Below are 22759 nucleotides of genomic sequence, written 5' to 3'. Positions count from 1 at the left end.
TGGTGCCTTGCAAGACGAACACCTCGCGGGATGAAAAACCCGCAAGATGAATGGTTTTTGCGATCGCTGTGGTGCCTCACAAGACGGCTTCTTCTATGGCCGTGCTTCACAAGATGATTTCCCCTGCAAGACCAATGCCTCGCAAGACGAAAATAATCCATTCGTCTTGTGAGGTTCCCATAGGAATGCATTGCAATGCATTCCTATGGGAAACCGCTTTTCGCGAGACAAAAATTTCGCAAGACAGTGCTAGTCGCGGAATGAATTACTTTCGTCTTGTGAGCCACCATTGTATTTAAAGCTAAAAACACGAAGTATAGAAATATATAAAAGGAACAAACAAAACAACCCTCTTAGAAATGGGAAACACAAGCAATACTAAAAACATAGTCAAAGCTGTGATGCATGATCACCCACCAAAAAAGATCATGCTCAGGCAGCCAGTCACTGAGGGAAAGTTTGCCTGGAAAAAAAGGGTCTTCACTTGCTTGTGGAAGGACAACAAAGATGGGGCCAGTCCGGCCTCCTGTGGGAGGATGTTCCAGAGTTTTGGAGCAGTGACAGAGAAGGTCCTCTCTTGTTTCCCCATCAAATGCACTTGTGAAGGTGGTGGGGACCCCAAAAGAAAGGCCTCCTCTTATGATTTTTGACAGCCATTCTACTGAGACTCTCCTCCAATTTTGCTGTTGCTGCTGCAGCGGGAGCATAAGGAGGAGGGCGCTACTGTGCTCTATATCCTGCTATGGGCTTCTCGAAGATAACTGGTCAGCCACTGTGGGAACAGAATGCTGAGCTGAAAAGGCTCAGTTTGATCTAGAAGAGCTCTTCGTATGAGTCCATTCTAAACATTAGGCAATTAAGAATCTGCATAAAGGAATTAATGTGAGCTACAAAGGAGCAGCTCTCCTGAAGCAGCAGTGATGGGCTGTCTTTTCCATTGCTGGGGCTGGCAACAGAAGGGGCAGCCTGTCATTACAGAAATCTTAGGCTTGGACAAAAGAGGATTGACTTCTGACACCGTGTCATCAGTACGTCAGTGCTGTCTGGTTTTCATAGGCCAGGGCTATTTGTGTCCAGGGCAGCTCTCATGGGGCACTTGTAAGCTAGCCAGTAAATGAAGCTTATACAGGAATAGCATTTGTTCTGACTCAGGACACAGTTTACATCTCTGCCAAGACATTGACCAGACAGTGCCAGGCTTATTTAAATTCACCTCACTGAAGACTAGACCATGAATGGGAGCCAAGGATTAGCAAGCTAAAACAGTGCTGTGGCCAACTATGAAAGCACATTTACAATCTGCCAATATTTATATAAATATATATCTCCTGAGTTGCTGAGTACAGTACTTTCAGAATTAAGGGGATGGGAAGAATCTGTCTTTCTGGATGTTTTAAGAAGTAGTGCGAGAAAACAATGATGGAAAGATAATGCCTACTTATCCAGTTAAGCTTTCAAAATAAACATAGCCTTCTAAATTTTCTACTGACTCTTTTACAAAAAAACACACTTGAGTATCCAGTATAATTCTTCAAAACATCAACAAATAGGTTGTTTGGTTAGACACGTAGAAAAATGAGAAAGTCGGATTAGATGGCAGACCGTGTAGCTAAGAGAAGTTCAGTTCAGAAATTCATTCCCCATGATAACTCTCATGTGAGCAATTTTTCCTTGGGCTGGAATACAACTTACAAGATAACACTTATTCATACATTATCCTCCCACACAGTCCTTAATCATCTTGCAGTAATATAAATAAACTTAAATTGTGTAAATGATCCCTGTTCAAAGTACTGTTTGCATAGCAGACATAAGTGTGTTTCAGCCTGAAGAGCCTGAAGCTCTGCAATGCCCAGCCTAACGAAGACTCCCAAAGACTTAATAGCTTTCCTTCAGATCTCCCCGCACATATGTACACCCCCCACATATAGGTACAGATGCACACACGCCCCGCCCACGGATGCACAGACACATGCATGCCCCTGCCCATGCATGCACGGATGCATGCATGCCCCCCTACATACAACATGGATGCCCTGCCCACGCATGCATGGATGCATGCATGCCCCACCACACAGTCATGGATGCCCCCCTGCGCCCACGCACGCATGCTAAACCAGTCCGCGGTTCAAAAACAGTTGTGGACCATTGCTCTATGGGATGTATGCACCATCAGAAATATTGCGGTGGGGTGGGGAGACAGGAAAGCAATACAAATTTCCTTCCAGTTTTGGAAAATAAATAATTTTTGGTGATAAATTATAGGGAGGGCTGTGATATGTAAAAGGCTTCCAGAAGGCAACCACCTTTTTTGCTTAGGAAATATGTTATTGGGGAGGGGCAGTCCCTCGACTGAACTTTGCCCACCATTGTGGTTATATACAGTATTTTCCCAGTGTGGGGTAATGGATATAGTAATAGAGCACGACTTAAGACATCTGAGTTTAAATCCTTGCTTGGCCATTGAAACTCACTGAGCTGTGGCATTGATAAAACCACTCCTTACGTATCTGACACACCTCAGAAACCCTCCTTGGATAACCATAAATTGGAATTGACTTCAAAGCTCCTACCATGTGCACACACTGGCGTACATACATTTACACAAGCGTTCCCCTGACATTTGTCTATATGGACACTTTTTTTTGGAGGTGTCAACAGAATTTGCAAATGGTCCCCACCCTTCAGGCATCATACTTGGCCGCAGGGGGAAATTCAAAGATGCTATACCGGCCATACAGAAAAGAATGTTCCCAATTAAGCTTTTCAAGCTGCATATAGTTTAGATGCTGACACAAAATAACCATATAGCAAGGTTACCATAGCAACGTGTAGCTCAGTCAAATAGTGTTGCCACCGCTTCCCACCAATGGTGAAACTGGAACAGAATGCTTGATATGCTAATAAGAACCACGGGGGAGGGTGGCTATGCAGTGAATGAGGAAGGGGATTAGGAGAGGTTTAAACAAGCCTTTGTTCCGTGGGTAGTGGCAACAGCATTTCCTACTTAATTCACTGATATTTTATTCTCTAAGATCTCTGGATCTGACAATGGAAATCTTCTCTGAACATACTGCTTCCTTCCTTGAATATTCCATGTATTTCACGAGGGGAGTGATCCTGGAGTGTGTTGCACTCCTGCTCTTCATATGCTCTTGGGTTTATTAAGGAAGACTGATTACATACTCTGGGCTGTAAACATGCTGAAAAGAGTACCTCAGGTAACTGCATTATTAAAATTTAAATCAAGATAATTGAAGTCACGTGACCTCTGTTAGGACCCAGAAATTTCCTATTTAAAATCAATGTCATGTTGGGATGAACAAATGTGATCCTCAGAGGCATGCATCTTTTTGATCAGATATGCTTACGGTGACAGTAAATTTACACTCCCTTATAAAAGCAGGCTGGATAGCTCAGTGCATTAGGTATCTGGTTGCAGAGCCAGAGGTTGGTAGTTCAATTCCCCACTGTGCCTCCCATGAGAAGAGTTAATCTATGTGGCTTTGGGCAAAGCTACACAGTTCCAGGATGCCCCCCAAAGAATGGAATGGTAAACCACTTCTGAGTACTCTCTACATAGAAAACACTGAAAATGATTGCCATAACTCAGAATTGACTTGGTAGTGCACGATTATTATTTATAACAATATAATAGCCATGTTTAAGTGTTCTGTTATCAATTTTTTAAAAAAACGTAATATGGAATTCCAATTAGACAAGGGGACAAATATAAAAACAAATCAGGATATTCGTTAAATATCCCTGATTCATCAGATATTCGTTGCTTCGTATTCGTAGGGTCCAGAGACCCCACGAATATTCATCCCTTTGTTCCCTATCTGCTTATGCTGTTTGTCGGGAGCATAAGCAGAGAGGGGGTTCCCCTTTGGGTGACTTGCTAAAGACTGCCCGAAAGGAATTCCACCCCCAGGGCTGGGGGATGGCTTGGATCCCCTTTCCTCCTCTTCCTATGCCCACACAGCATAAGAAGAGGAGGGAAGGGATCAAAGAGAAAGAAAGAAAAAAGACCAGCAAATGACAAATTGATTTGTTGTTCATCAGGTCACTAGGGGACAATTAGTGGTTCAGCATTTGTGGACAACCCACAAACCAGGACGAAGCACCATTTTGTTTCTTTGTCCCCATCACTAATTCCAACATGTGTAGATGCCATCTATTTATTAGTTATGCTAATTTATTAGTTATGTTCATTCCCCCCCCTTTCCTCTAAAGAGCTCAGGGGGGAGTACACAGCTCTCCTCCTTCCCACTTTACTCTCATGTCAGCTCTCTAGTATAGGCTAGACTGAAAGAAAGGGTGCCCTTGCCCAAGTGCACCAAATACATTTCATGGTTCAAAAGGGACATGTGTTTCTATCACCTAAGTCTGATTCTAAATTGCTATCATTATGCTGGTTCATACCAACCAGTCTTTCTATATTGCCATCCCTGCCTGCTGGGGAGGATTTTTTAATGTTTTCTACCAGATACTGACATCAGACCCACCAGTCTTATAGTTTATCACTGAAAAGCATGGGATGATAAGGAAAGGAGGGGGCAAAGTTGGCCTATTTGGGAGCTCACAGAGCTCCACTCCCTCACCCACCTTGGTTGGAATTTTTGTTCAGGCAAAACATCTAAATAGGGTTAATATTTTCTGTGGCCAGGAACCAAGAGAGTATTTGAACTGGTCTGCTGGTGTGGCTTCTCCCCACCAGCACACCCAGGAAGAGGTGATTTCCCTATCTAGTCATTACCTTTAACAAGATATTCTCCTTCTTTGCCCCCCCTCCCCCAGCCTTCTGTACCACCTGTAAGTCTGACCAGGGCAGGAGGGCACTAGTAAGGTTTTCAGAAGAAATACTGAAGGGGCATGGAAACAGCACAGAGGTGGGAAAATGGCGTCTTCTATGATCAGCCATCCAGTGGAACAAATACCTAATTGGATCCTGCTCTGAATCTTCCCTACATCTTTCAGCAGTTATATTTGCACACATTTTTACTTTTTCTTCCTGTAGACACTGTGTAAAAACATTGTCCTTTCTAACAGAACCATAGAGTCTTGTTGTTTTCTAAAACTAATGCCAAGAGAAGGTGGCTACAACTGTTTGGAGTCTATTTCTTGCCAAGTCTTATCATCAGCCCATGTTCCCCCCCCCTTTATTTTACCTCCCCAAATGCCTCAGGGGGGGGGAAAGATAGGCAGACGGTGTGCACGTCCTCTCCACTGCCACTTCTCTTTTGCAAATCACCTCTTCCCCAAAACTGCTTTGCTTATAAGAAGCACCTGTCAGGGTTTTGCTGTAAGTATTTGTACAGCATGTGTTGTTTTGGTTAGATTCCTGGACTACAAATAATATGGTATACATAAAGCATACTAGAAGTGTTATAGCACAGCTTCTGCTTATATATCCCCAGCTGAACTCAATGGAGCTTTCAGTGCTGCTTCATAATGTGTGCCAACGATCACTGCATTCGTTTGTGTTACCTGGTTGCAGGTCGATCATTCCCAGTAGCATTGGACTTTGGAGGTGTAACAGGTTCTGAGGAATACACAGTCCTGAAGAACAAAACTGAGGGTTTATTTCCTACAAAACTAGTGCAGTATTTATCTATTATAAGGAAATAATGCTGGTACTTTGATATCCGTTATAAGGAAATATAGAAGTGTTCCTGTGTGTGTGTGTGCATCTGTGTGTGTGTGTGTGTGTGTGTGTGTGTGTGTGTGTGTGTGTGTGTGTGTGTGTGTGTGTGTGGACATGCAAAGACAGACAGACAGACAGATGGCAAATTACATAAGTATTCTTACTTGGAAAGAGGCCCTATTGAACACAGTGGAATTTACAAGTAGACATTCACAGAATTAAGCTGACAGGGCCAGAATGGCCTTTTTCAGGAAGAGTACCCTCTCCATGGTTTTAGTATACACTTACTTCTTCCTTTTTTAGAAAGCTAATTAAGCGGTTTTTAATCTTTAGTGACGTGACTTTTAATGTCATTTCCATGCCATATATATATTTAAAATTATTTCAGTAGAAAACATTAATAAGACCTAAGGAAATTATAAAGATCAGAAATCTGCTCTGAAGCTCAAAAATATATAGAATTCTTAGGCACAGTTCAAATATCCCCCAGTGGAAATTTTACCAGGCACATTTTGCCTGTAGTTAATAAATTAGACCATCACTAAAACACACACGGAGAAAATAAGATGTCACATTTTTATGTGTTTATGTATTTTTAATGTATTTATCACACTATTCCCCCCCACTATCTCCTTGCATCTGAGGACAATGTACATGTTAAAATAGGCTATGCTTGCTTTCGTCTCAAACTTGTGTGGTAGGAAGAAGAGAAAGACATTCATAGCCAAGTGGGTTTTATAGCTGCAAGAAATTTTGAACCCTGATTTATCCAAGTGAAGTCTGGCACTTTGATCTAAGGTGTTTTAGTGGAACATCCTTAAAATTATCACCTTAGTGATGAAAACAATTACAGTCTCGTATCAAATTCTCACTTTCAAATGCTATCCTTGCTCTAAAAGCCATTGATGGTGTGACCAGTGAAACAGAAGGCTATCTATAAGCGGTGCGATTGTATGCACGTCAGAAGTAGGTTACACTGTGGAAATCCAATTCCAACTGCCAGCTAATGTTTTAAATCAATCACTGATTCAATGGATCTGCTGCATTTGGCGACCAGCTATTAGATTGAGGCCACTGAGTTCAGTGATGCTTACTCTCTTGTAAGTGGATATACAGTAGGATGGTAACAAGATTCATGCAGCAACCACATTCTGTAGATATCAGGCCTGTTTTCTCCAGATCAGAAATGGAAAACAGTTGGCTCTATACATAATGCTGGACAGTAAAATGTACATGTTCTAGCCAGCATAGCTAATGGTAAGGGATGATAGTTTTTGCGATTTGACTACATATGGAAGTCCCCAGTCGTCCACCCCATTCAAGAGTGTAATAGGCACTGTCTTGATTAATTTTTTTTCATTTTCATGTTTCCCATGCAGTAACTGATTCTGAAAAAAACTGTATAAATAAATAAGAGAAGCAGGCCTGTACAAATTTTAGTGTCTATCAACACACAATGCAATAAAATACATACATCTTTGGCCCTCCTGATTTATCTGAAGCAGTGGAAACTCTGCAGAAAGAAAGAAAAAATCAGCCTCCAATTAGAAATGCTAGATAATGGATTTCAGTTACATGTCAGCTCAAGATAACTTGAAGTAATTTTATACACAAATTGAACAACAACGGCACAATTGACCTGGATTTCCTGTGCACAAAAGCAGCAGAAATAGCACAAAAACTGGTGTCAGGCAACAGCTGTCTTTTCTGATCTTGTATAGCAGCTGATGGCCACATTCAGAGCTTGACTAGCTGGGGGATTCTGGAAGCATCTTAAAAAACAGAGACATCACCTTGGTGACAAAAGTTTTAAAAACTTGTCCAGGCTCTGCACATATGTACAGAAATGATGTATCACAGTGTTGGCATCCCTTGGGAGATAGCTGAATGCACTTTAATTGCATCTCTTGTGGTTATCTCCTGCTGATTATCTGTAAATTAATGCAAATGACACTTACATGGAACAAAGATATCAGGACTAATATCCAAGTTTCTCAAACTGACATAACTAACTGCCTTTATGGTTGGTTGGCTGGTGGTGAGTGAGAAACATCTATAAGACAACTATAATAAAAATAATTGAGAAGCTATTTAAGGGTATAAAATGGTAAGGTCTACTCTCCCCTTTCTTCCCCAGTGAAAGAGGAATTCTAGGCAATCTCTGCCCCTCAGGGCAAAGTAATATGGATGAGGAGCTTCCAGCCCTCCAGATCTTTCTAGGTTTTTCCAACAAGCATGAATTTGTTCCATCCAGGCCTCATATTTTTACACAAAAGCTCAAGAACAAAACATAAACAATTCAGAATATAATGTGTCAAGTAACCATAAATCTTGCTCTACAAGAGAATTGTGCAAAGGCACATTGTGTTCATTCTTACGATTTATTATTGACAGCTGCATTTGGTTGTCCCCAGGAATGCCTGTACAAAGAAAAGAACCCCTGAATTAATTCTAAATGTAAAAAACATTTCTAAAGAAGTGTAAAGGATTATGAAGTGTGTATTTGTGGCTGTGTAAACGTTGATAGCATTCTACTTACCTTTTTTGTTGTTCTACATCCTGCATGGCAACCTTTGGACTTGAGACTGGAGGAGGCATCCATGACTGCCTGTGCAATGTTAACAGACAATTGATTTGTGTTATAGATTCTTCCACAAGGTCTTTTGAAGGTGAGCAAAGCAAAACATCTAAGAACGTACTATAATCTGTTCCATGGATCAGTTTAGTTTCTACTGTTGTACTGGCAATTAAAATGAGTGTAGATACAAAAATGCTTAATTATAGATGGAACAAAATTGTGGTTTTCATAAATACAAGATGAAGAACCTCACCTCCCCCCATATGCTTCTGCACTTTTATCTCCTTACTGAGAATTTCTGAACATTTCCTACCCCAGAAATAAGCCTCCCATGTCCACAAAATGGAAGGAAATGGTGCAGGTATGTTTGGCCATGTATGCATGCATTCCTAGAAGCAGAAAATATCTTCCATACATAGTGGAAGAACAGATTTAAGGAACTAGATTTGGTGGACAGAGTGCCTGAAGAACTTTGGATAGAGGCTCATAACATTGTACAGGAGGCTGCAACAAAAACCATCCCGAAGGAAATGCAAGAAAGAAAAGTGGCTGTCCAACAAGGTCTTACAAATAGCAGAGAAGGGAATCAAAATGCAAGGGAGATAGGGAAAGTTAAAGAAAATTTAATGCAGACTTCCAAAGAATAGCAAGGAGAGACAAGAAGGCCTTCTTAGATGAATAGTGCAAAGAAATAGAGGAAAATAATGGAAAAGGAAAAACCAGAAGTCTGTTCAGGAAAATCGGAGATATTAAAGGAACATTTTGTGCAAAGATTAACATGATAAAGGACAAAAATGGGAGGGGCCTAACAGAAGCAGAAGACATCAAGAAGAGGTGGCAAGAATACACAGAGGAATTATATCAGAAAGATTTGGATATCCCGGACAACCCAGACAATGTAGCTGCTGACCTTGAGCCAGACATCCTGGAGAGTGAAGTCAAGTGGGCTTTAGAAAGCATGGCTAACAACAAGGCAAGTGGAAGTGATGGCATTCCAGTGGAACTATTTAAAATCTTAAAAGATGATGCTGTTAAGGTGCTACATTCAATATGCCAGCAAGTTTGGAAAACCCAACAGTAGCCAGAGGACTGGAAAAGATCAGTCTATATCCCAATCCTAAAGAAGGGCAGTGCCAAAGAATGCTCCAACTGCCGTACAATTGCACTCATTTCCCACGCTAGCAAGGTTATGCTCAAAATCTTCCATGGTAGGCTTCAGCAATATGTGGACCGAGAACTCCCAGAAGTGCAAGCTGGATTTCGTAGGGGCAGAGGAACTAGAGACCAAATTGCTAACATGTGCTGGATTATGAAGAAAGCCAGAGAGTTCCAGAGAAACATCTACTTCTGCTTCATTGACTCTGCAAAAGCCTTTGACTGTGTGGGCCACAGCAAACTATAGCAAGTCCTTAAAGAAATGAGAGTGCCTGACCACCTTATCTATCTCCTGAGAAATCTATATGTGGGACAGGAAGCAACAGTTAGAACTGGATATGGAACAACTGATTGGTTCAAAATTGGGAAAGGAGTACGACAAGGCTGTATATTGTCCCCCTGCTTATTTGACTTATTTGCAGAATATATGATACGAAAGGCAGGACTGGAGGAATCCCAAGACAGAATTAAGATTTCCGGAAGAAATATCAACAACCTCCGATATACAGATGATACCACTCTGATGGCAGAAAGTGAGGAGGAATTAAGGAACCTCTTAATGAGGGTGAAAGAGGAGAGTGCAAAAAATGATTTGAAGCCCAACATCAAAAAAAACTAAGATCATGGCCACTGGTCCCATCACCTCCTGGCAAATAGAAGGGGAAGATATGGAGGCAGTGACAGATTTTACTTTCTTGGGCTCTATGATCACTGCAGATGGTGACAGCAGCCGCGAAATTAAAAGACGCCTGGTTCTTGGGAGGAAAGCAATGACAAACCTCGACAGCATCTTAAAAAGCAGAGATATCACCTTGCCAACAAAAGTCCGAATAGTTAAAGCTGTGGTTTTTCCTGTTGTGATGTACGGAAGTGAGAGCTGGACTATAAAGAAGGATGACCGCCAAAGAACTGATGCTTTGGAATTGTGGTGCTGGAGGAGGCTCTTGAGAGTCCCCTGTGCTGCAAGGAGAACAAACCTATCCACTCTGAAGGAAATCAACCCTGAGTGCTCACTGGAAGGACAGATCCTGAAGCTGAGGCTCCAATACTTTGGCCATCTCATGAGAAGAGAAGACTCCCTGGAAAAGACCCTGATGTTGGGAAAGTGTGAACGGAAGAGGAGAAGGGGACGACAGAGGACGAGATGGATGGACAGTGTCATCAAAGCTACCAAGATGAATTTGACCCAACTCCGGGAGGTAGTGGAAGACAGGAGGGGGTGGCGTACTCTGGTCCATGGGGTCACAAAGAGTCGGACTTGAGTTAATGACTAAACAACAACAAAAATATGCACATATAAGGCCCCCAAGTTCTCTGACAGTAAAAATGAAAATAGCCTCAGATACCTTTTCTTCTTTACAGGTGATGTGGTATTGCCAGTGTTGACAAATACATCCAGCTCGTTGCTGGAGGGAGAAAAGCAAATTTTGGTATTTTCAGATTTATTTTTAAGTCAGAGATAAAATCAAGTATTACAGTATCATGGCTACATGACTACCATCCAATTATCCTTTCTTTTTAGGTAATTAATTATATACTTCAACTGTTGACATCATGAATAAATAAACTGTTCAAAGGGAATTGGAGATACAGCATTAGTAAAGTCTATAATTTGGTTCTCACACTAGCTCTTGTCAAAGGAACTGGATTTTAGCAGGGTTATTACAATGATTGCTTGTTGAATAGCTCAGTGGTTTAGGTATCTTGGCTGCAAAGCCAGAGATTGGAGTTCGATTCCTCACTGTGCCTCCTGGGAGAAGAGCCAACCCGTGTGGCCTTGGACAAGCTGCACAGTCCCCAGGGAGAATGAGAGAATGGTAAACCATTTCTACTTGGAAAACCCTGAAATACATCAGAATTGAATTGCTAGCTCATGATTATTATTATCATTACAATGATTAACTTTGGCTTCTCTCATACATATTAGTGCTGTTTCAATATTGTCACTATTAAAAAGTAAAGGAAACATTGTTACTACTAAGATTTAAATCAGGGGTCAGGGAACGTTTTTACCTTTTACCCCCTAAAAATGTATATACGCTGACATTGCCCCCTTGATTTGAAAGGAAGGATCTCGGTCACATGTGGACAGTCAAGTGCTGCTCCTGAGGCCTTGCCACCCACGCCCGGGCCTCCTCCTCCTCCTCCTCCACCTGGCGGGGCCACACTCAGTCCTTCACCCCATGGGGGCGGCTCCCTTTCTCCACCGGCAGGTGGCTCCTGCCGCCACCTCCCACTCTGGCACCAGCTCCAGTGGCTGCTTGTCGGGGCAGCCGCGTTGGGACTCAGCATCAGGGCTCCTGTGGGCCTCGCCATCTAACCCCATGGCAGCTGCAGCAAGAGGCTCTACCAGGCCTGGATGACTGGTGTGGATGTGCCATCAAAGGAAGCTGCGTGGCCAGGCGAGCGTCGCTGCCACCTGACAGGCTCAGATGGTGATGGGGCGTGGGATGATGTCCCGGCACCAGGAGGCTGAGCCTGGCCTGGGCCGCTGTTGTGACCATGCCTGCCCGCCTCCCCCATGATTCACCTCTCCAGGCACAGGAAGGAGAGGCTCCTTCTGGTATGGGCACTCTGGTCACTCACTCCGGCCTTGCCCTCTGCCATGGCTGGCCAACTGGGGCCTGTTGCCTGCCACCATCCACCGTGGCTCGGTTGCAGCCGGGCTGGAGAAGGGGGCGGAAAGGGGGCGATCAGACAGCCGAGGACCCCCCTCCGGGCAGAAGAGGAGGAAGAGGAGGAGGGAAAGAGGTTAGGGCCACGTCCTCATTACCTCCAGGATTTTCATTTTTACCCCATTTGGGGTAATTTACCCCTGTTCCCTGACCACTGATTTACAGATCATTCGTTCTAAGTGAACAGGAATACAGACACAATTCATGCTCATAGTAGCATTGTTAACACAGATAATGAACGTTTGAAATGTTGATTTTGTACGCATCCTGGCAATAGAGTTTTATTAACCAACTTAGTTGTTTAATGATCAAGTTATTCTACTTGTCGGCGAGATTTTTACATAATAACAGTTCTTTGGAAGTCCATTATCTATATCTGCATCCTATTTCATTTTGTGAGGAGGTCACCACCAGGCCATCTGATCTCACTTGATGCCCCCTGGAAGGCCTGCCAGACACGGAGACCACCAGATGTCAGGTGATTCCTGGGACCTCTTGTCTTGCCCAGGGGAAGGAGACAGGCAAAGGCAATGAGGAGAACACCTGAGGAAGGAAGCTGTGCTCTGCTGTGCAGACAGTTGTGGACAATAAAGCTGGAAGTGACAGGGGTTGAGGGGAGACTTGAACAGGGTCAGAGGAGGCTGGGAGAAAAGAGGGAAAGGCGTTGGATACCAGTGATTTGGGGCAGGAGGAGGCCTGGGGTGATGGGCTGGAAGATCTGGTGCTGGCCTTCTCAGCAAAGAACATATACAAATGCATGTACAAGTGGGACCCTGGTCCAGAATCCTGCTTGCTCTCTGGGTACCCGGAGGAAGAGGGGGAACTCATGCCATGGACCGAATCTCTCAACAGATGCTGCCATGCTCAAGCTGCCATCAAAGACTACCTCATCTGCTGGAAGAGCCAGCTCCAACTCAGAAAAGGTAGTGGAGATGCCAGCAACAGTGGGAGTGTCTGCAGCGCCTACAGCAGAAGTCAGTAAAACCCCAGGATTAATGGTGACTCACCTTTCCAAGCTCTCTCTGTGAGCCATGGGCAGCTTTAGCAAATCTTGGCTACTCTGTGGTTTTTGTTTGTTTCAATAATCTTCAATGGAAGATTATTGGAGGGACTAGTGACAGAAAATAGTCCACTAGGCAACAAATAGGAAGGGAGAGGGTTTTTGGTGTCAGAAATTCTGCTGTACCCTCTGCCGAATGTTCAATAAAAATGGAGTTCTTTCAACATTCCAGTCTGGAGCCCACGGATATAATGATTGAGGAGGGGTTGCAGACCGCCCCAGCACTCAGTAAGGGTGGCAGCGCTCACACATATGCCTTGGGTACTTAAATTCAGGGCTTAAATGTGTGACTGAAGAAGTGGATTGTAAACCACAAAAGCTCGTACTAAAATAAATCTGTGAAATGAATCTGACGAACTTAACCTTTACGAAAAATTCTCTGTACAATGCACCTATACATTAAGGGGAAAACATGCTTCATTCATCCCAAAGACATGTGGCTGGACTTCCTAATGACTATAATAGCCTTCCCCAGTGTCATTTGGGAGGTATGGGCTCTAGCATGTGCTCTAGCCTTAAGGCTGCATTTTAAAAAAACTGTGTATTACTAGCAAAGTAACACCTCTGAGTTGCCCCCCCCCCCCACTTTCTGGAATGGTCTGTCTGCAGTATAGCAGACCTCATGCTGATATGTTTAGGCATTTATAGAAAACATCTGTTTTCATTGTGCCTTCTCTAGTGTTAATTAGTTAGGTATGCTGTAGCATGTTGCATTATTATGTTTTGACTGGAATTTTAAATTTTTTTTAAAGGCACTGTGGAAAAATATAATTTGTGCACATGAGAAACAAATATAAATAATTCTAACAATAACAAGGATGGCTAACTGGAGTCCTGAAATTATAGAAGATGTTGTAGGTTCTGAGTAATCAATTCATGATGGTGTTGGGTATCTGACTCAAAATAATTATATTGGTATTGAGATTTAAATTTCCCATAGTTTTTTTTTTTTGCAGGGTGGGGTGGGGTGGAGGCTAGAGATATTAAAATCCATCTTAATTCCACTGCATTTCACTGAAAAACACCAGCTTTTTCTCTCCATCCCCTTCCCATGCTGAGTTGTGAGACTGTATCTTCATAGAATTTTTGTATGTTTTTGTCCATTCTTCCTAATGTATTCATCTATGTATTGATCCCCTGACACACTTTCCCTACTGACAAAATCATGTTTGTATGTAATTTTTCATTTTTAACCATTCACTTAAGTTTTTCATATCGTTTCGTGAACATTTGATTTTTCAGCAATGCCCCCAATTCTCAAAACTGTAATCCTCACAAGTGCAACAGTTGCAACAATCCTTGCAAGATAAAAAAAATTCTTGCAATAGTCAGATTCAATGCAATTTTCTTCAATTCTGGGCAAGCTAACAGTTTATCACCACATAAGTGCAACTGCCTGTGCAGAGAGATGTACATATGACTGTACAAGGTTCTAGGCCTCTTTCTCTGTACCTTGAAACATATATGCCACAGGATGCCAAGCCATTCCCTAAATAAGAGGTTCGCACACACCACTTGTATTCTCAGCAAGCCCCCTAGGCTTGCACCACATAAGCAGCCAAGAGGGACAGACTGGGACAAAGAAGGTATCATGGACTTCCCATGTCTTGTAATGACATGGTGCCGTTGTCCTGTCACTTATATTTTCAATTAACCAAAATTAAAAAACAGAACAAAAATATCATGTTAGTCTTAACTATGGTTTGTTGAAACAAACTAGCTTCATAAACTATGGTTTGAAGTTGCAATATCTGAGTTCATTGTTAAAGCTAATCATAATTTGTTTTGGCTTGTACAGTGGGGTCTTGACTTACGAACTTAATCCGTATTGGAAGGCAGTTCTCAGGTCGAAAAGTTCGTAAGTCGAATCTTCATTTCCCATAGGAATGCATTGAAAACCATTTAATCCGTATCTGCTCTATTCGTCCATAGAAACTAATGGGAAGCTGGTATTCTGCCTTCTGCCACTAGAGGGGGATATTTTTTCTTTTTTCCTTTTAACCTAAGATGACTTAGCTTTAAAAAAAGGGGAAAAAAAAAGTTCGTAACTCGAAGTTCACAAGTCGAGTCCATATATTCCTATGAGAGCGGTTCGTAAGTCGAAACGTTCGTATGTCGAGCCATTCGTAAGTTGAGACCCCACTGTATACAAAATCAAATTGCGGCTTATTAAAAACAGCAGTGAAAGCTTTTGATGCCTTCCACATGACCACACTACAGAAGAAGAGGGAGTGCATGAGGCTCACCTAGACAAGCTGTTATCATGATAAACCATTATTTATTAATATGTTCAAACTATAGTTCATGTGCCAAGCGCTGAGAATCAAATAAGTTATTGCTAATAATACAAGAAATGACCCATTCACTTCTTCATTAAGGCCTAATTCAATGGTTGTCTTTGTGGCATGGCTGGCTTTCCCACATGACTAGTTCCAATGCAACATCAATACTGCTTGAAGTTCTGTATTTCACAGGTTGGTGTCCCTGTGTTAATTCTTATGTCAGAATCTGTGGCTCCCAGGAAGAAATGATGGTTCCAGGGAAAGGACTCATTTGACTTCTGCCTAAAATGGTTTTCTCTCTAAAATGATATCTCTTTTTTGCTCACACGTACCTTTTACTTGACTGGCTATCTAAGGTGGGGAGCTGATTTCCTTTGTCAGCATCATCTCTGCCAGGAATCCTTTAGAATTTAGAAAAAGCAAAGTGAGTTTTCAGTAACAGTTGAAAACTAGCTTTTGTCTTTTAAAAAAATAACCTGAATAAAAGCAAAGTAGCAAAATCTTGGAGAGGCTGCCACATGCAATTGTACAATCATAATGAGAACTGAACAGAATTCTGGCTGACTCAATATAATGTTATTGCTTATTCGGGAAAAAAAACCCCACTTTTTTAAGCTTGCTGAATGAGCTGTTTTAATTACCTTTTTAAAAAGCAATAAATTATTAAACATCCTGAGATTATTGTGTTTCTTTTTAAAGTGAGTATTGCATAGCAGCAGAAAACATCAAATAGCCTGACAGGTCCTTTAATGAAGCAGTAAAATGCCTCTGCAATTAAAGAAATCCCTTACCACTCCATATAGACTACATCATTCTCCTCCGCCCACACAGTGGCTTTTGAAGAGCAACATGATCTGAAGATGGTCATTCCCATACAATTCCTTCTGGGACACAGTTGGGAGGTTTACAGCCATTACATCAAACCAAAGAAGCTATAGTAACTGTGCTTTGCATCAATTTAATTAATCCATGAGATTTGCATTAAAGAAAAAACACATCCTTTCCATCCTGGGCTTTATGGACTGTTAAAGCATTGCCACAAAGCAAAACAACCACTACCACCTTTTCCTAACCTTTGGTGAAAAGCAGGTACGAGATTCCTGCTGTCAGAGGCGGAACTAAGCAGATAACTAAAGCAATCCTAATGCATATTTAACTAGGAATTAGTATTTCTGAACAAGCATGCCAAGGACTTAGGTGTCAAAGTTGAGAAATCTTTTGGGTCACAGCTAATTGATAGAAAATATTGATTTTCAAATTAATCCATTAGCATTAATCACTTTAGTGAAAACTAACACATTAATTGTTAATTATTAAAGTAAAGATAAAGGTTCCCCTTGACATTTAGTCCAGTCGTGTCCAACTGTAGGGGGCAGTGCTCATCCCCGTTTCCAAGCCGTAGAGCCAGCGTTTGTCCATAGACAATTTCCATGGTCACATGGCCAGCATGACTAGACATGGGATGCCGTTACCTTCCCACTGTGGTGGTACCTATTTATCTACTCACATTTGCATGCTTTCAAACTACTAGGTTGACAGGAGCTGGGACAAGCGACGGGAGCTCACTCTGCTGCCTGGATTTAATCTTATGACTGCTGGTCTTCCGACCTTGCAGCACAGAGGCTTCTGTGGTTTAACCCGCAGCACCACCACGTCCCTAGCTTAATTATTACAGCTATATTAATTCTTAACAATAGGTTAATAGCAGATTAATTTTAAATTTCAGAAAACTAATTATAATCATGCAAAATGGTCAAAACCCAATAAAACCTCCAAATGCAGTAAATTAAAATGAGACAAATCATTAATTGTGAGTCTGTTAATGTCAATATTGTTTGATGGCAAAAGGAAGCCTGATTTTATATTATATAATGCAAACTCATCAAAATAATCCATACAAAAACTTTACCTGTCTAAAGTAGTATCAGATCTGTAACGGCTAAGCAAAGCTTTCTGATCATCCTTTTCATTTGTGTCCCTGTCATTGGGAAAAATTAATTAATTATAGCAAGCAAGGAATGTAACAACTTTAATTAAATAAGACTGTCAGTCACTCAAAACAGATCTCCCAGCTGATACACAAGTCATATAACAATTGATCTTGAACAGTCAGGAATACATTAAAATATCCCAGTATCTCAGCACAAGAGTGCAAACAATTATCTATAATGTCTTCATGTGCCCAACAAATTTATGTCATGAGTTGGATCCAGGCTTAGCCAGACTTAGAAGAGATGAATTGAAATTAATGGTACTTTTGTTATAAGTCGTAACTAAACAGAGCCTCATTGCTTTCAGGAGGTCTCCTCTGGTGGAATTCTGGTTCTAATCCATATCCTAAGTAGTAAATATACTTTCATAGTTATCTTCTCCATTTAATCCAATTTAATACATTTTTAATTCACCATGATGGTCACTCATTTAATGCTTTCATTACTGAAACAAATATAATAACTCATTTTTAATGTTATAATCCATGTGAAAGCAATACACAAAGCTAAGATAATGCCACTTTAATAGGCAAGTATATTTGGACTTGCAAATCCCATTTAATGAGCAAGCAAAAGATCTGAGAATGACATTTGTTTTTAATATTCCCCATCTTCTAAACCAAAAAACAAACAAAAACAATAACAATAACCTGGTTTTGGCTACTAAATTCATTGAAGATGTTGTATGTTGCAAATCAGTATTTCAACATTTCTGAGTCTTTTAAGAAGCAGTGGGTGGATCAAGACCCTTGTAAAACTTGACGTGGGGTTATATCACCAATGTGTATACAAGGCTTCATGACTTGGACTCAGTTTGCAGGAGAAATGTAGTATTACAATCAAATAAACACAACATACTGACATTTGAGTTAATGCTCAGCCAATCAAACTGGACCCTGCAGTCTATTATTAAAACAACTCTGGGAAAGGGAGTTGCCCAAATTAACCTATGCTCGTACCTGTGTAAGCCATCTTGTGATTTGTACTGATTAAGGACCATTCGGCCATAATTTTCATCGGCACTGCAATAAAGAAAATATTTTACACAATCTTCGTATTGTATATTTATATTCTGTTCGTTCTGTTCACATACAACAACAATCGCTAACAGGCTTCACCATTACACTGTAACTACACATTGCATGGAGTGAGGAGATGGTTAATTTGGGGCAGGAGCAGCTATTTTCCACGTATGCTTCTCTGCTTTTATTGAGTTTTTAGCCTGCTTGCGGGATTTGTCATAGTAGCTGGTTGACCACCAATGTAAGCAGGCTACTAGACTCCATAACACCTGGAGCACCATCTGGAAAGCACTAAGTTCAGCTCATGGTTGAGGGAAACAGACTGGATATAACAAAAGCCTTGTGGGTGAAGAAGAGTGAACAAATGCATTCCAGATCTCACCTTCACATGCTTAGCTATAATGACCCTGCCATCTGGAGTAAAATCCTGTGAAGTTTCCACACCTTGCAAGAAGCTAACACATAGCAAACTTTTTCTGAAGCATTGTGAAACATTCCCTCTCCTAGTTACTTACTGTAAAGATGTTCTGTGGAACTTTGATCTTTTCCTTTGATCTGCACTGCCAGCCCCAGGAGAAGTTTTGTCAAGATTTGCCACAAACCGACACGTCCCCACCCACACCCTGTGGTAACCTGTCTCCTCCTACTCCTCTGTGAACTGGATGGCTGGGATTGTTTCAGCTGCTGCAGGGACTAACACCATGGTGTGTCGTTTAATGAGAACCTGTTAGTCTAGAGGTACACAGCTTTCTTTGGGTCAACGATTCAAATACCAGAGAAACATATGCAACCAAAGGGAAGAGGTTGCATTTTTTTCTTAGTTAAAGAGGGTATTATTAGTTCAGATTTCTAAATGGACCAAGAGCTTGAAAAGTCACTTTTGGGACCAAAAACCTCAGAATCCTCCAGCCAACATGGGTCACAACATAGTGACTTGAGGATTCTGGGAATTACAGTCCCATAAAGTAACTGTGTGGTGGAATAACATTGTTTTAATGCTTTGCTTGTAGGTTTTGTCATAGCACTTGGTTGACCACCATTGGAAGCAGGTTACCACACTGGCTGAACAGGAGAAGCCTGCACATTAGGAAACACCACCTTAGGTTGCTTGTAATTGGTATCTATATGCTTAGGAATATTTTTTTTCTCAGTGTTTTTTAAAATAGTTTTTGTTCCTCTTTAATAAAACATGGGCGGACATGGTGGCGCTGCGGGCTAAACCGCAGAAGCCTGTGCTGCAGGGTCAGAAGACCAGCAGTCGTAAGATCGAATCCATGCGACAGAGTGAGCTCCCGTCGCTTTGTCCCAGCTCCCACCAACCTAGCGGTTTGAAAGCATGCAAATGCGAGTAGATAAATAGGGACCACCTCAGTGGGAAGGTAACAGCGTTCCGTGTCTAAGTCGCACTGGCCATGTGACCACGGAAGATTGTCTTCGGACAAAAATGCTGGCTCTATGGCTTGGAAACGGGGATGAGCACCGCCCCCTAGAGTCGAACACGACTGGACAAATATTGTCAAGGGGAACCTTTACCTTTACCTTAATAAAACATGGATACAATCAGTGGAGGCTGGTAATTCTGATAGCAGTACAGCAGTGAATCCACTCCATATTTTGGTATAAACATTGAAGGAGCTATTCAAGTTATTGAACCTGTTTGGGGGACAAGGTTCAGCACCTCTGATTTTCCAATAAGTCAGAACTAAAACCTGAAGTGATTCACTGCTCCGTTAACATCAGAGGCAAGAGGCTCCACGGGACACAAGGTACCCTTTCTGCTGAAAGCTGGTGGAGGCAGAGGAAGCAGATGAATTAGATGATGAAAAAGCACACAGTGTAGGAATCTTGCAGGAATATTTAGAATTTTTTATGGTGACTGAACAATTTCCAATCCAACAAAGCTTATATATCAGCAATGTATAATGCTCCTCGAGAAATTCTATAAACTTCCTGTTTTTCTGCCTGCCTGGGATGCCCAAAGAGGGCAGTGGGTAAGCCCTCTGAGAGGCCACCATTCCTGGCCCTTTAGTTTCACTGAGATTAGCAAGGAACCTCAGCACGTTGCACCTGTATTTGCAAGAGAGCAATGGGTGGAATGGGGTGAGCAACATGGATTTATATAATAATTCTAGGAACATTTGTACTGTATGTCGTATATTGCCCAAAGCCAGGATGAGATCTTTCCTTACTGTTCTTCTTCAGGTCTTTTTTTAATCCAGCTGTTATCTTGCAATAGGGTCCTCCGCTTGTTGACCTCATTAAGAACTTGTTGTCTGCTCTTCATTGCAAGGGAAGCATTCTTCATCTCTACAGATGTACAGACAAGAATATTAAAGGATATGAAACAAAATGTTCCAGTCTTTGAAGGCTAATTGGCATGATCAGCTGACCAAGCTATCTCCATTATTTCACAGAGGCTATAGAGCTGCGCCAGGAGGTTTTTCATTCAAAGTTGTCACCTTTCTGCACTGGGAGGATTTTAGCTCATACTAGTTTTAATTTGGACCCTCTTTTGTTACTTTCATTAGTCACGATATTCTCTTTATTTGTGTTTTAATATACCTTCTTTATTGGTTACTGTTGCAAGCATCTTTAGAAGCACCAACTGATCCCAGAAAGTAGGGTACAAATGGTTTTAAACAAACTAATGAATCCATTCACAAATGTGACCCATTTTTATTGCATTTATGCATTCTCAACCACTTCAAGAAACAGCCAGTTGAGAACTAGCTGACATTACAAGGGCAGATATGTCACTTGATGACTGCTACATCAAGCAATGATTGTGCACATATGAACCATCCATCATAGATTGAGACATCATAGTTAGAATGTTCACCTCATATTTTTCTTGAAGTCACACAGCCAGCTTCAACTCATCAAGTGAAGAGAGTCCAGGTAGTTCAACATGCATATGTGAACCAGACCTGCTGTAGATAATCTAAGAGGGCAACACCTCTTCCTGTGACCTTTGTCCATGCCTCCTCAAATCATGGGTCAAAGTTCTTTAGTTCCACTGTGTGGCATTCACCCCTTGTTATGCAAAAAGCCATGCATTATTCATGTTTTATGATGATGTGGTTGAGAGGTGGGGCCACTAGAGATGTTAAAAGGCAGAGCCAGAGAGGAGGAGTTTCGTTTTTACAGTTTAGATCTGAGTTTGAAGGGAGAGAGTTAGTTTGGGAATCTGAGGAGTGATTAGTCTGAGGAGTGAATAGTAACCTGTAAGATAATATAGAAGATTGTTATTGATGCTTGATGAACCTGAAGAAAATACTTATTAAAGAATTATTAAAGAAACATTTGTAATCAATAAACCTTTTATTCAAAAGACAGTGATGAATGGACCTTTCTCTTTCCTAAGTAAAGTACTGTACGTTGATAAAGAAATCAACTGGTGGCATCATGTGAAAAGGTGTTTTTTGGGGGTTGCCTTTGTGACCTCTCTGTTTTGGGGAGACAAACAGGGTCCACAAAGGGGCAAATGTCACACCCTGTAAAGTTGACACTAGGCACATGTGAAAACATTGCCTTTGTGGATGCCACACAAGCAGTACCTTATCGGGCCCATCATCACAACTGCCTCGGCTTCATAAGCATATGTGGGGGGGGGAGGTTCCATTGACTTATTGGCTAATACAGCATATGGTAACTAAGGGCCTGGTTGAAGCAAGAGACTGGCAGCATGTTCCACTGTCAAGGTTGCAAAATTGAACTATTAAGCAACAGAGACAACCTACAAACAAAACTTCCTCATGCTCACCTGACTAGGAGGAACTTACTGTTAAAGTTTTAAATTTGTATAAATAAAGCATTATATGATTAAGGGCATAAGAAATGTAACCTTGGAAATGTGAAATGTGATTATACTATGGAAGTCTGAACAGTAATGAACTGCCTGGTAGAGATTACTTCAGGACAGATAGATGTAACCTTAAAAATAAAAGAAGAAAAAAGAAACATGGTTGTTGTGGGTTTTTCGAGCTTCTTGGCCGTGTTCTGAAGGTGGTTCTTCCTAACGTTTCGCCAATCTCTGTGGCCGGCATCTTCAGAGGACAGGCTGCTGTCCTCTGAAGATGCCGGCCACAGAGACTGGCGAAACGTTAGGAAGAACCACCTTCAGAACACGGCTAAGAAGCCCGAAAAACCCACAACAACCATTAGATCCCGGCCGTGAAAGCCTTCGCGAATACAAAAAAGAAACAGTTCAAGTAGCAATATACTGGATGTCCTTTAGAGGGCATTGCAGAGTAAAAAAGTGAAACTGTATTAAATCCCATGTTATCTGCATGAAGAGCAGAGCCTACAGAAAAGTCCATTGTGTTTGCAGCTGTAGCAGCTCCCATAGT

At 41.6% G+C, this 22759-nt stretch overlaps 1 protein-coding gene across 5 annotated transcripts in view; it reads right to left on the bottom strand.

Moving 5' to 3' along the window:
- SCEL (sciellin) overlaps positions 1-22759 on the bottom strand; it is a 93246-nt gene that overhangs the window by 35442 nt on the left and 35045 nt on the right. For all 5 annotated transcript variants that reach the window (XM_078390806.1, XM_078390807.1, XM_020783560.3 and 2 more), the window contains exons 3-11: positions 20600-20717; positions 18348-18410; positions 17307-17375; positions 15730-15798; positions 10727-10786; positions 8187-8255; positions 8026-8067; positions 7122-7160; positions 5491-5562 (exon numbers count right to left, since the gene is read on the bottom strand). In XM_078390806.1, the coding sequence (XP_078246932.1) occupies positions 5491-5562; positions 7122-7160; positions 8026-8067; positions 8187-8255; positions 10727-10786; positions 15730-15798; positions 17307-17375; positions 18348-18410; positions 20600-20717 (601 nt within the window). The remainder of the gene's footprint in view (positions 1-5490; positions 5563-7121; positions 7161-8025; positions 8068-8186; positions 8256-10726; positions 10787-15729; positions 15799-17306; positions 17376-18347; positions 18411-20599; positions 20718-22759) is intronic.

The sequence above is a fragment of the Pogona vitticeps genome, chromosome 3 (genome assembly GCF_051106095.1).
Source record: "Pogona vitticeps strain Pit_001003342236 chromosome 3, PviZW2.1, whole genome shotgun sequence".
NCBI lineage: Eukaryota > Metazoa > Chordata > Lepidosauria > Squamata > Agamidae > Pogona > Pogona vitticeps.
This window is presented reverse-complemented; position numbering and strand designations above follow the sequence as displayed.